The sequence below is a fragment of the Lepeophtheirus salmonis genome, chromosome 10 (assembly GCF_016086655.4).
Source record: "Lepeophtheirus salmonis chromosome 10, UVic_Lsal_1.4, whole genome shotgun sequence".
Classification (NCBI taxonomy): domain Eukaryota; kingdom Metazoa; phylum Arthropoda; class Copepoda; order Siphonostomatoida; family Caligidae; genus Lepeophtheirus; species Lepeophtheirus salmonis.
The window spans coordinates 12,055,729-12,069,520 of NC_052140.2; the positions used below are offsets into that span (position 1 = coordinate 12,055,729).

At 31.9% G+C, this 13,792-nt stretch overlaps 1 protein-coding gene across 3 annotated transcripts in view; it reads left to right on the forward strand.

The window, feature by feature from the left end:
* LOC121125427 (uncharacterized) overlaps positions 1-13,212 on the forward strand; it is a 315,586-nt gene extending 302,374 nt beyond the window's left edge. For all 3 annotated transcript variants that reach the window (XM_071891427.1, XM_071891428.1, XM_040720628.2), the window contains 5 exons: positions 5,490-5,534; positions 6,509-6,654; positions 9,924-10,051; positions 10,122-10,149; positions 11,502-13,212. In XM_071891427.1, the coding sequence (XP_071747528.1) occupies positions 5,490-5,534; positions 6,509-6,654; positions 9,924-10,051; positions 10,122-10,149; positions 11,502-12,245 (1,091 nt within the window). In that variant the 3' untranslated portion in view covers positions 12,246-13,212. The remainder of the gene's footprint in view (positions 1-5,489; positions 5,535-6,508; positions 6,655-9,923; positions 10,052-10,121; positions 10,150-11,501) is intronic.
* Positions 13,213-13,792: the final 580 nt, after the last annotated feature.

Genomic DNA, 13,792 nt, shown 5'->3' on the forward strand with positions numbered 1-13,792 from the left:
ATTTCTTGTCTCAATTATGTGGAACAGACTCGACCGATCTGAATCTGAGGGATTTTGATTGTTTGGGCGCAATCGAACGACACACACACTGAACTCCGTCAAAACAAAAGACGAACTTATCGGTAGGGTTAAGAAGGTAATATCAGGTTGTGCCAAGGGAACATGTGGCGAAGGCCTACTTACATCTTTTGCCTCGAATATACTGTAATAAAAACTGGATATGATTCTATTGAATAAAATAAATAAGAATATACCATTCTGTTTTGATTCTTTTTAAGCTGATTAATGTTTGGAAAGAAAATTGCATTTAGAAAATCTTTTACGAGGGAACGATAGCTTCTGCACCCTGTATATATACTTTAAATGGTAGGGGGAGGGGATGGGGAAAGATGCAACACTTTTCAATTTTTGGATAATTACTCTGAACTGGTTTGACTTGTTAAATTTTAGGACTATATACGTACCTAAGTACCCTCCGTCGGTGCAATAATGCCTCATTCCGGGACCGGGAATTATATAGTATAATGTAATAACATTAAACTTATATTATGAAATAATTAAATGAAGGATTTCCCGGGAATTTCCTGTAAGTGTAAACCCCGTATAAATGAGAAGAAAACCAAACACTTACATATGTCTGCTATTGTTTGAATATATATAAATATTAGAACTCAATACTTTTTCCACAAATGAAACTTTCAACTACAAGTTAAAGGTAAATCTGGACTATATTTAATTGCCTCCTGATCAATAATAGAAGGTAGTAGAGGTTTGAAATTTTATTTACAAGTTATAATAATACAAAACAAAAAATATTCATCTAATGTGTCCGCCATCTTCTCCAATCATTCTCTCGATTCGAGTCCTAACGTATTTGGAGGCATTTACCACGTCTGCAGGAAAGACTTTGTCTCAGTACTTGATGATGGAGACCTTGATGCGATTGTGTGAATTTGTAGAGGCCTTCCTCTCTAACTCCCCCTAATTAGATTCATATAAAGAAAGTTAGAGGAAAGGTCTGAGGGTCTCTTCGTAAATACGGTATGACTTCATCCTCAGGTCAGTGTTTTTGGCCTTGGAGACTGTTTCACAGCCTACAAGTGCTTTTTGGAAGAACGTTCTTTGCAGTCCCAGGAGATGCCCTTACGGACCGTTTCAGGGCTACAAGGAACTACCTCTTCCTTACAGCGGTTGTAGACTTCGTAGACTATGCTCCTTGGATACCCAATCATCTTCTTTTTATTCTTTTTTCTATATGTATATAATAGTCTTCATTTGATTTAATAATTACATAAATGTGACCATTACTCGTACTCATAAACATAGATACAAAAAATAGAGTTGTGTACGTACAGATATATAATAAATATAATGGGTTACAATTTTATATAACAATCTATCACTAGTATCAAATTTTTCTCCCCCCCCCCTCAACAACAGCAACCAGGGGTGCTGCAATGATATTAAATACAAACACTTCATATTAGAAATTAAACAATCTTTAAAAGAAAACGAAAGAAGGGAGGCCAGAAAAAGTGAAAAAACCTCATCTGTAAAACATAATAATAGAAATTAAAAATAGCATTTGACAAATTAGTAAATAAATATCTAATTTTTTTATTAATATAATCACAAAACGCATGATAAAAAGTGAAATTCATTAAGAGCAGGGTGGGCTATAATTTTGTAAAGTTTAATGTTTTGACAATTTGACCTTGCAATCATGTTTTGCAATTTTGCAATGGATTTGGATCCAATTATGAACGAAAGAGCCATGTCGTTAAAGTCATAATTTTTTTCCTCTTGGGTGGGCCCTCTCCTTAGGTAGTGAGTGAGTCGTTGAGCCATTATATATCATATTCCTTTTAGATATTCACTGTCATGAAATACATGGGCAAGCGTTTTATTTTTGTTGCAGTCTTTGCAAGGCGGGCTCTCTCTATATAATACACTCCAAAGGTGACCTTGATATACGCTCGGTTGTGTCCTGCTAAAGCCAATGTTATTATGGTGTTCTTTCAGGCCTCCTCCATCGTATAAATACTAGTTTTCAATTCAAAGTTGCACAACTAGCTTAAAGCTAACGCTCGACCTCGACCTTTAAAATTGAAATAACGGAGTGAAATCCTTTCTTTATTATTGAGGATGTAGTTAACTAGGGTTCGGATTGACTAAACGACCCTGTACATTATATAAAATATATTGAATGAGCCTTTTGATGCGGTTTAGCAAGGGATCCCTGTAGCTGAAGCTCACCCAGATAGTGAGTGCTCTATAGACTAAATTACTCCCATGATTATTACACCATATAAACAAATATACATCTGTTATTATTATTTTTTTATTCTTGAGGAGAGAACATCTTAATATAAAGTAGGGGTTATCTCTGGGGGTCAATATAGAATTATTGTGGTCCACAGAGAATTTTGAGCCATCTCACAAAAATGTAGCTGAACAACTTATTGTCTGATTTTATATATTACAAAATAGTTGAATCTGAAAGACTGATAAATAGAAGGATTTATAAACATTATTACTTTCATAAGAACTTAATCACATATACACATTTACTAAAACACACTTAATTATAATTAATGCAAAGTAAAAAAAGTAAAAAAAAACAATTAATGATAAAATTGATTGATTTTTATTTTTTTCTCAGATTAGTGACTACCTTGATCTTGGTGTTTCTGACGCAAGATATGATAATCAATTTTGATGAACTCATTCAGTCGTAGTCTGATAGTTCCTCTCCTGTTGAGGTCCAATTTTTTTTTTTTAATAACCGAAACTGCCGAAAAGCCATATTCTACACTCCATGTGGTAGGGAAAGAAATAATACTTGGTTCGACATGTTTGAAAACATTTGGGTGGGAGTCCTTTATTAATATGTAGGCAATCACACCTTCCTTTTCAAGTCTTCTTTTGAGTTTTACATTCTCTTTTAATTCCAATAGCTTTTTAGCCAACTCACCCTTCCCATTTGCTGGCTCATAATTTTCTAAGAAATCAAACCAAAGTGGATCATCCATCTTTAATAGGTCATGGTATCTTCTCTCAAAATCCACAATAAGACACTCAAGATGGGCAGTGGATGCAGCAATGCATTTTGATTAAGGATTAGTGGTGATGAAATTTTCAAATGATGTAAGATTTTCTTTCTCAAACTGTTTTTTCCAATAATTCAATTTTTCCATATATCCTTTTAACCTTCTAAGCACATGTAACTAAGTTTGATCTTCTATCTTGTTAAGTTGATTTACTATTTTAAAGATATCACTGAGTAAATATTTTTTATTTAAACTTAGTCAACCTTTCCAAAATTGTATTTGCCCTATCTGCTTGCTTCCTGGAGTTAGAATCAATCATTTCAGACTTGAACTGGAGAAAGTAGATTATTGGTTCCCACAAATTCACTGGTCCTTCAAAGCTCGGGACTTTTGACAACCCACTTACTTTTGTGTACAACAATATGGTTTTGAAATTTTCATCTTCACAGAATTTCCCAAATAATGAACTGAATTTACTTTGACAAAGTTAATAGCATGTAAGGCATTATTGAATGGTTCTTCCATGTCTCTTCCAATATTCTTAGTAGCCAAATCCCGTCCTTGGATAAGGCAATAAATATGAAAGATGTGAGGAGCAACTGACTTCATGCTTGAAACAAAGCCTTTATCCTTTCCAGTCATGGCAGCAGCCCCATTGGTGAAAAATGTGAATCAAATTAGTCAATGGAATGTTTCTATGATTAAAATACTGCATTATTTCGATGTATATATATTTATCTACGGGTAGTTTCAGGCAAAAACTTTTAAAAAAATAGTATTCCTTCCCTTATTTTGTCTTCGTGAATAAATCTGACATGGAAAAGAAGGAAAGTTTGTTTGTTAAATGTGATCTCATCAACCTGCAAAGAAAACTTTGTTCTTTTCAGAATTTTCACTATCTTGTTCTTAACAAAATTAGACTTTCATCCTGTTTTCTTGTAATGGTGTCATTTGAAAGGGGAATTTTACTCAGAGTAGATGCAGTATCTTTTTCTAGAAATTCATTTACACAAGCTAGCAAAGCAGACTTGACAAGCTTCTCAACATAAACAGGAGGTGCTCTAAATTTGACCATAATTTCAGAGACCAAATAACTAGGTTTGAGTGTCTTTGCTTTTACACTATTGATGCTCTTTAGAAAGTCAAATAGTTTGACTGGTTGTCCCTTCTTTTTATTCTCAAAAATTCCTTATCTTTACCAACAGACAATGGAGGCCTTGTTTTCTGATGGTGCTCTAGCTGGACTTTCTTCATGGAATAATTTTTCATTAAAAAATAGCTTTTTAAAAATAGCCAAAAAACAGAGTGTTATAATTATTAGAAATAGTGTAATTTAGGTTTTATTTATATTTTTATGTTTATTAGACTTACAGATCTTATTTCATGTATTTAGCATAGACATGAAACTTACTAATAAACTCTGTAAACTATGGTATTACAGTCCCCCTATAGAAAAATAACAGCATTAAAAAGATTAGAAATCTTTATAAGTGAAATCAAATCAACTTTATTTAAATTTTTGGAATCCGACTCTTTATTCATCATCTAAAAACTTTTTATTGTGTTTTTCAATAAATTTCTTTGTATAATTTATCAATGTATTTAGTGCCTTTTATCTCTTGTTATGTATAAATGTGACTTAGTCTCAGTGATTAACCATTTTACTCCCTCTGGTAGGAAAAAAGTAAAGTCTTTGGGATTTTTTTAAAAATTGTATGGATGGAAAAATGTCCAAATAAAACCCCCTTATAACAGAGAAGGGGGAGGGGTATTCTTTATATAATTAACTGATTATATATTTCATAAAGATAAATATAAAACATAATATTAAAATAATAATAAAAACATCAACACCACTAGGCGGCAATTATATATCTAAAAAATGTTCAAAAATCTTAACTCTTTATTGAATTTTGGTCCATGGAAGTTTTTGAATGAGAAAGGTGACCATGGGCTGAAAAAGGTTGAGAACCACTGATATAGAGTAGCTACGTGGTCATGACAAATGGAGTGCAAAGCATTTTTTAGAGTTATTAGTCGTAGATAAACAGACACATATTCTTATAAAAATATTAAAGACAATTGCCCAAAAAATGTTCAATGTTAGTCAACGTTTTTCACGAGAAAAGTCACACGTAGTTACTCCACACTTGGATGTCCTCTCCTCAAGAATAATAAAAATTTGAAAGTAAAATATGTATGACGTGATGCACAAGGGAGTAGTACTTCAGTCTCTAGAGCGTTAACTGGCTGATGTTTAGCTCACATCCTCGTTACTAAACCCCATTTTTTAAATGACTTTGAGGTACAGACGTTAAAAATCAGTCCGGGGGTGGGGCTGATTAGGTAATCAGTCCTAGGACTGATTGTACACCCCTAGTGCAACCCTTACATAATTTTACAATTTGAAAATAACTATCTTTATTTTTATATTTTCAGCACTGATCAAACCCATAAAACAAGGCTATCTGCTTCACTACAAAAGTAAGTAACATAGAGTAGTAATATTTATACATTTAATTTTTTCCCACTAAATTCTTTATTTAACAAAAGTATCTGAAAGTATATTTTTCAATTTTTATTTTTGGTAGATATAGTACGCAAGTCTTTTGTTAAATGATAGGGGAAAAATACCCCTGAATGAATATTCTTTACAAATTGTGGACGTGATTGGCAAAGGAATATGCATTTGTCCAACATGTCTTGACTATAAGAAAAAATTATAGAAACAAAATGTGGTCAGGCTTGAATCATTAAGGATATTAGTCAAAAAATATAAACTTTTTCTAGGCGTTAGATTGAGATGATGTATTTTTGTTTATTTTTACCTCAAAAAACATGGAAATGATTTTTTTATAGCATAAAAGTTATATTTTTGTGTCGTACAGATTGTTTTTTCGAAAAATATTTTCTAGAACAACTACCGGGTGGCCATTTTAACCCCAGAAAATTAAACGATAATTACAATTTCTTACGAATTTAGTTCATTAATTCACAAATCTTCGTTGTTTTTTTTCAAATATTAAATTTTTTTGTCAAAAAATTGCAAAAATCCACAGTTATACACAAAAAATTATACCACAACAGCGTAATTTATCCCTGTTTCCCGAACACTGATGCAAACGATAATTCGTTTAAAAGAATACAATTGTAATCAAGGCTAAATTTGATAACTAATATTGTAACTTGCTTTTGTGTTGACGGGCAACATATATCAATATTCATAAATTTGACAAAAAGAAGGGTTTGTTTTTATCTTTAGGGACTGATTAAAAACCAAAAATGGATATTTATATTTATTTTTGTAAAACAATTCCCTTTGGAATGTAATGTTTAATAATATACTATTCTATTAACAAATAAAAACCCTTAGAATACAAAAATAAGAATCCAGAATGAATGCATTAGAGTATTAAGAAAATTCCTTATAAATATTGTCAATTCGTTTTTTTTTTCAGAACGACTGTTTGGAAGAGGATGGAGACAAGAGTTTGTCGTCTTATATGAAGATAGTAGCCTCGTTTGGATGAGGGATCAACATCGTTTGGAAGTGGATGGACGAATTATGTTACGTGAAGCTCCGGATCTAATAGCAGCATCACAAGTGAGTATGGGTACAGGGTGCAAACTAAACTTTAAAAGGTGGAATACATGGAGGTTGTACCGTGGTTGTTTTGTAATGTTTCATTAGTTGGTCAGATGGAGTTGTATTGATTAATTATACTTCAATATTATAGTATTACAATTACTACATCTGGCCTAGGAACTGTCTTTGAAGTCCATATAGAAACTGTTTGAAATAAAAGAATAGCCATTAGGACTTTCCCCCTATTTAGTCAAAATCTGACAGGATCTCAAAATTTAATGAAAGCAAATCTGCTATGTTAATGGAACTCTAATTCTGGAACATACTCTACTTGAAAGGCACATTTTTAAAAGATTAAAAGCTATAAATACCATTTCAAGCACCCTGTACAGTGAGATGAGGTGCTTAGTGCATACACCAAGCAACTAACTATAGAAGCATGCATATTAGTAAATTTAAAAAGTTTATTAATATAATTTGTCAAATGTAGCTTACTTATGAAGAAAAAAATTATTTTTTTCTTCATTTTATAATTAAAATATCCTACATACATGATAATAAAATCATTATTTCCTTTCATGTGGTCCTTATCAAGATAAGTAGAGACTAGGTATATGAGAGACACTCTTTTTATGAATAAATTGTTCCTAAGCTAGTCCAATTTTGGGACATATTAAGTTCAAACAGTGATATGTAATTTCGTTACGATATTCGTTTTTGTAAGAGGGCGAGGAGAAGGCGGGAGCAAGACATATGGTACACCTGAATCAAGCCCTTTGTTAATATCAGCTTGGGAAGAGAGGAAGAACACAAATCCCACTTTGTGTATAGCAAGGACATACAGGCTGGAATTACATTGATGTGGAACCTCTATTCTACTCCAAGTCCAATAAAGTCTACATGTTTCCTTGTTAAGAAATAAATAATTATTAAAAAATCTATGGAAATAATGAAACCCCGTTCAGATTGCAAACATGAAACAACAAGTATGGCTGTCTAAAAATATTTAATACATGAGTCTTACAATAACTAGAGAAAGGACTGCATATATTGGAGACTCAGTTCAGGGATGAAGATAAATTAAATCTATATTTCTTACGTCAAGTCCCCCTGGTGTGGTAGTAAAAAGGAGGATTGGTATACCCTGTCCCTAAGTATCTGGGATTTTACTTAATATGTAATTGATGTATTAATAAATAAAAATGTTAACTTAAACAAAAGTATATAAGGGAAAATCAACTTCTCCTCTTGATGACAAAAACGATATGATGGCCATAAAAGTCAGCTTATTGGTTGTTGAAAAGGAGAATGGAGGAGCGAAGCATATGGTTCACTTGAATTAAAACATATGTTAACACCAGCTGACTGTTATATGTTTTTAGAGGGAGAAAAGATATTACTGTTACAGAGAACAACAACGTGTTGAAGAATACGAGGGTGGTCAGAAAAGTTTTTGACCACAATGTGAAGATGGGACATTCGTAAATAAAAGTTAGTTAAATCTGTTAATCATCTATTGACAAATACTCACTATAGATTTACCCATTTTGAAAGAACATTTATTTTGTAACAGTCGTGTGAGTGAGTTGATTCAAATTTCTTGTGAAAATTGAAAAAATAGAATATTGACCTGTCCTTAAATATTTGTTGTCCAAAAAGGCTGAAAAAGCTATTCACATCTATTTAGCATCTGTTGACAGTTAGTCACCAAAGTTTCAGCCATTTTGGACAGCAAATATAGGAATACAGCATGATACTCAATTTTGTAGATTTTGAGAAAAACATTCACATCAACTCACGCACAGGAGATGATGTAACCCAACTTTAGTTCCTATTGCACTCAAAATAAAAATTCGAAACTTAAAACGGAGGAATTCCTCTTTATGTCCTTGCGTGACACGGAGTGAGATTTGTATATATTTTCTTCCTCGTGCACTCATAGCTGTTTAGCGTTAATCTGATAAAACCCTCATGACAGCTAAGCTGTTCTTCTCCAAAGCATTCTTCAAACTATCAGGAGTACTATGTTGAGATTCGTTTCCTTGTATACATACATAAAATGTTTACCTCTGATAGCATAAATGTCGTCTTTCATAATTGTGATATTTTTATGAAAATTATTTCAACCGTAATTTTTACGCTCATTGTAATTTAGACAAATTTTACATGAGTACTTATTGGTTGTACGTTGAGCAATAAGTAGATTGTCAAACATAATTTATATTCACAGGGGTGTCTGCAGGATTATATTGGGGGGGGCATGGTTTTCGAGAAAGTTTTTTTTTAAATAAAAACTTAATACATTACATTTTTGTTAGACAAAGTTTAAATATTAAAAAATTTCAAAAATTCGAAGCCATTCATGAAAAAAAGCAAAAATTAAGTTCAAAAATCAACATTTGTTTACAAATTGGTCAAAAATTTTGAAAATTAAATGTCACATTTTTTTATTCACTTTTCATATATATGTATATATATAAAACGGGAGATAATGTATATATAAAGAAAGATACATGAAAAAACATTATAGTTTAAATTTAAATAGTAAATTTAAAAAAAAAAAAAAATCAACCATTAACTTTTTTTTAAAAAATCCAACATTAAATGTTTGAAAAAAAAAATCAACATTAAATTTTTTGAAAAAAAAAAATCAAACATCAAACTTTTTGAAAAAAAAGTCAACCATTAACTTTTTTTAAAAAAATCCAACATGAAATTTTTTGAAAAAAAACATTAACCATTACATCTTTTGAAAAATCAAACCTTAAACTTTTGAAAAAATAAATCAAATGTAAAATTTTTGAAAAAAAAAATTACCCATTTACTTTTTTGTAAAAAAATCCAACATTAAATGTTTGAAAAAAAAAGACAATATTAAATTTTTTGAAAAAAAAAAATCAAACATCAAACTTTTTGAAAAAAAAAGTCAACCATTAACTTTTTAAAAAAAAAAATCCAACATTAAATTTTTGAAAAAAAAAATCCAACATTAAATTTTTAGAAAAAAAACATTAACCATATATCTTTTGAAAAAAAAAATCAAACCTTAAATTTTTGAAAAAAAAATTACCCATTAAATTTTTTGAAAAAAAAATCAAACTTAAGAGTTTAGAGTGAATTAGAAAGTGATGACGAAATATATTATATATTAATTATACAGGATCACAGCCTACATGTATTTGGGCTCTCCTTGCACGCTTAAAAATGTACCCATTTCCCCTTCTCTACACATAACATATGATATTTATAAATGTATAATTACATAAATATGTATTACTTTTTTATAGTGGGTCTCACGTGTTCCACAAAAGCCTGAACCTCCATTTGGTTGTAAATTAAGTCACGCTATTGCCATTGGCTCGAAACATGAAGACAAAGTGGAATGGTTTATTTGTAAATCAAACGAAGATCTAACGTAATGTTCATTTGATATTTATATTTCTGTTAAAATGTTCTAATTTAATATTTGATTTCTTTGTTTGTAGAGAATGGATGACATGTATCAACTCAACAGTAAGGCTTTGTCTTTTTATATATATATAACTTAAGCTTGATTCGCTGATGGATGTGTACGTAACACAATAGAGGGACTTTATTTTCTTTAAGTTGTGATCTTTTTATAAATAAAAATGAATATTTCTTACGGTTGTAGGACATTTGTCGAAAAGGTTTTTGCATATTTTAATTCAATTTAAAATGATAGTGTGATAAATAAACATTATTCATAGAGGTAAATGAATGATTTTTCCAGAAAAATATATTTACATTAATTTTATTCATGAATTATGATTATATTCTACAAAACAAAGTATCTTGTGATTTCAATGTGTTTACATAAATAGTCAAAAGCCTGAAACCTTCGTATAAATTCGACTCAAACTATACGTATAACAATTGACTAAATTAGATAATCAAATGACCTCTTCAGTATTTTTTTTACAGCCTTTCTTTTAGTCATTAAATATGTGTATACATTTATTCCACGATTTCCTGTAAAGATTCGATCTACATTTGAAACACATACTACAGAGTTGTGTGTAAAATAAAGATTATTAATGAATATAATTAAATTAAAATATGAAATTTCCTATACTGCGTGGAAACTTTAAACATACATACATGTAATATACTGATTTGAGAGGTTCTGTGTGAAGAAATTAGATATGTTTGTAAATTTATAGGGAGCCATGTATCTCAAGTATCTGCTGGTTTTAATTTCGCCGACGGCAACGTGGTTTTTCAGCAAGAAAGGGCCCCGTTCATACGGCCAAAATTACTCAGACCTTGTTATCTCAAAACATTGCCTTCCAGGACAAGACTAAATAGTTAAATATCGGATATCAATTCCCTCGATTTCTCCTTCTAGCCGCACATCGAAAGAAGGGCCTGTTGCATCCGTCACCCAAACGTTGAAGCTATAAGGGCCTTTGTTGACGCAAAGTAGGATCCCATGGATCTAAAATTCCTTTGTAATAAATTTCAATCCTTTTCGCTAGAGGGTTGTAGTTATCTCTGAAGCCAATGTCGGCCGAATAGAATATATTAAATTGGCATTGGCTATGTATCACAAAAAAAATTAATACGAATTTTGTTAAACGTATAATTAAGGAATGGTAGGATATTTTTTTTTTTTTTCTATCTTTCCATGTGTGTAAGTTTCAAGTTTCTACCTGGTAACAAAATATAAAATATCATTTTTAAGCGAAATGTCCGTTCGGCAAATTGTCCTTCCGGAAAAACGTTTTTTGCCAATAGTCAGCGCACAATTACTAAGCGCCAGCAAATCCGTATAGCCTGCGTAGTACATCAGTGAATCATTAAGAATTAACCTCCAATAATTTCATTTTGTGTTTTTGTTTTTTCAGTTACCTGCTCCTCCCCCACCACCCCTGGCAGAGCTCAAAAGAATAGGTGTCGATTCAGACTATGACATTTCAAAATTTCGTTGCCATAAGAGTGAGGATTCGACTCTTTACTCCCTCTCAAACGACTTTACAAAAAGTGTTGTTCTCATGGATCACGAAGACACTTCCTCTTCCTCCCACTACGAAAAAATATATTTTTCCTCCGATGAATCCAAGCTTGTAGCAGGACATATCCGACCACACACCAAGAGAAGAAAGTCTCTTTCCTGCCGAGAGCTCTCCATGACTGGAACAGGAGATGATGATGCAGTACATTTGAAGGCCACAGGAGAAGGCCCAAGCTCTCATAAGAAAGGAAAACGCCGAAAAGAAAGTAGTTCAAAGTCTCGAATCCCAGTCCAACCCATCGGCACTGGATTCATTATTGGAGGGATCATCGCGGGTTCTCATTGGAGTATGTCTGATTGGGGATGGGGCATGGGATGGGGATGGAATTTATGTGATGATTGCTGTGCTCTACAACAACAAGACATGGTTCATCCTCCTCCAGTTTTTACAGGCACACCTTCGGAGTTGGGACGAAGGGCAGATCTCTGCGATCAATACCATGAAGATAACATCACTGAATCAAACGACAAAGACATTCCTCAATTTGCGTTCGGGTGCGATGACGATAATGACTGCGATGATGACGATGATGCAGATGTGGCTTGCGACTTTGGTGGAGATTTCGGGGGATTCTAAAGGAGCAAGTCATCCTCTCGTTTCATTGTCCTTTCATCAAAAGAGTTTTTTTTTTTTTCGTCTGTCTATAAGCCATGCTGGTAAATGGTACATGTTGGCTACAAAATATATATTTTTTCTTTTTTTTGAACAAACATTTACCTTTTTGTTCAAATGACTTATTTTAGAAACGGGCTATTTTGTATGTTTCCGATCCCCCCTCCCCCTTAACCTCCACATACTTTTATGTAAGCTAATTAAAGTCTATAAACGAGAGAAATATCAAAATAATGTATGTACTATGTGTAAGGTTACATTTTATACAATTATACCCATTTTTGCTAAATTCAATGAATACTCAACTTTTTTTATATCTTCTTTTAATGGGTCAAAATATGGGGATTTTTTTAAGGCGTAATAGTAGTGAAATAAAGCAAGAAATTGAATCAAAAACAATCATGTAGTAAATCTCATAGAGAGTTAAAATAATACATACTGTTTGGTTGATCAATAAATGTTATTTATTTTAAGTCCTTAGAACATTAATTGGTCATAAAAAAACACAAATATATATATATATATTATCACCAAGATAGTGTTAGATTCTATATCTTTGGCGCACAATATAAATCAACTACATAGGGTATTCTGAGTACACTGTATACGTTTGGCCGTACGTCATTCTTTCTCTTTCTAATTCAAAATGGAGACAGATAAATTGGAAAGTTGAAATTCAATTATTGAAAACTTTTTATTATAAATAAATAACTTTGCAAATGAACCGATACGAAAACTATATATTATTGGAGTAAGAGGAGGGAGACTAGGAGTCGATCTGTGAACGGAGGATGAGGAGATCACATCTCATTATGTAAAGTACTACGACTAATTCTACGATATGAACTCCTCCGTTCTTTTTCCTCAGTCTATGGATCGACTCCAAGTCCCTCTTTTCCTCCCTATCCCTGTATCATCTATAAGAAAGAAACTCATAACCTTCTCCACATAATGATACCTTCCATCTACTTTCATGATCCTCCCAGTTTGAAGGCCCTTTCCCACTACTTTAATGGCAATAATATATTCTTCGCTTCGTTATGTTATTTCTATAGTATATAAAGGTTATGATAATTGAATTTCAACCTTCTGCTATCGCTCTCTCTAATTTCGAGATAGAAAGAGAAAGGATGATGTGTGGACAAACATACTCAGTGTACCCGTGTAGTCCTTCTTATTTTTCAATTAAATTTAAAATCCCAGCGTCCTTTTTGTAAGTAACATACACCTATATTTTATTTTAGAAATTGTATTATTTTGTCGGGAGACAGCGCCATTCTCTGTACCTTTGCTTACAGGCTAATATAATAAACAACACTTATTCCCCACTGCACAAAGTTTTAATTCAAAAAGGCATGCCCGTTGTTTATTTAGATTAGTTTATTTATACTATTTACATATATGTATTCAAAATTGAATTTAGGATACCAGAAAAATAAATTTAAAGGGAATACCCTTTTTAATTATTTATATTCCACAGGAAAACGTCAACTTTTCTCATTTTTTTCCCC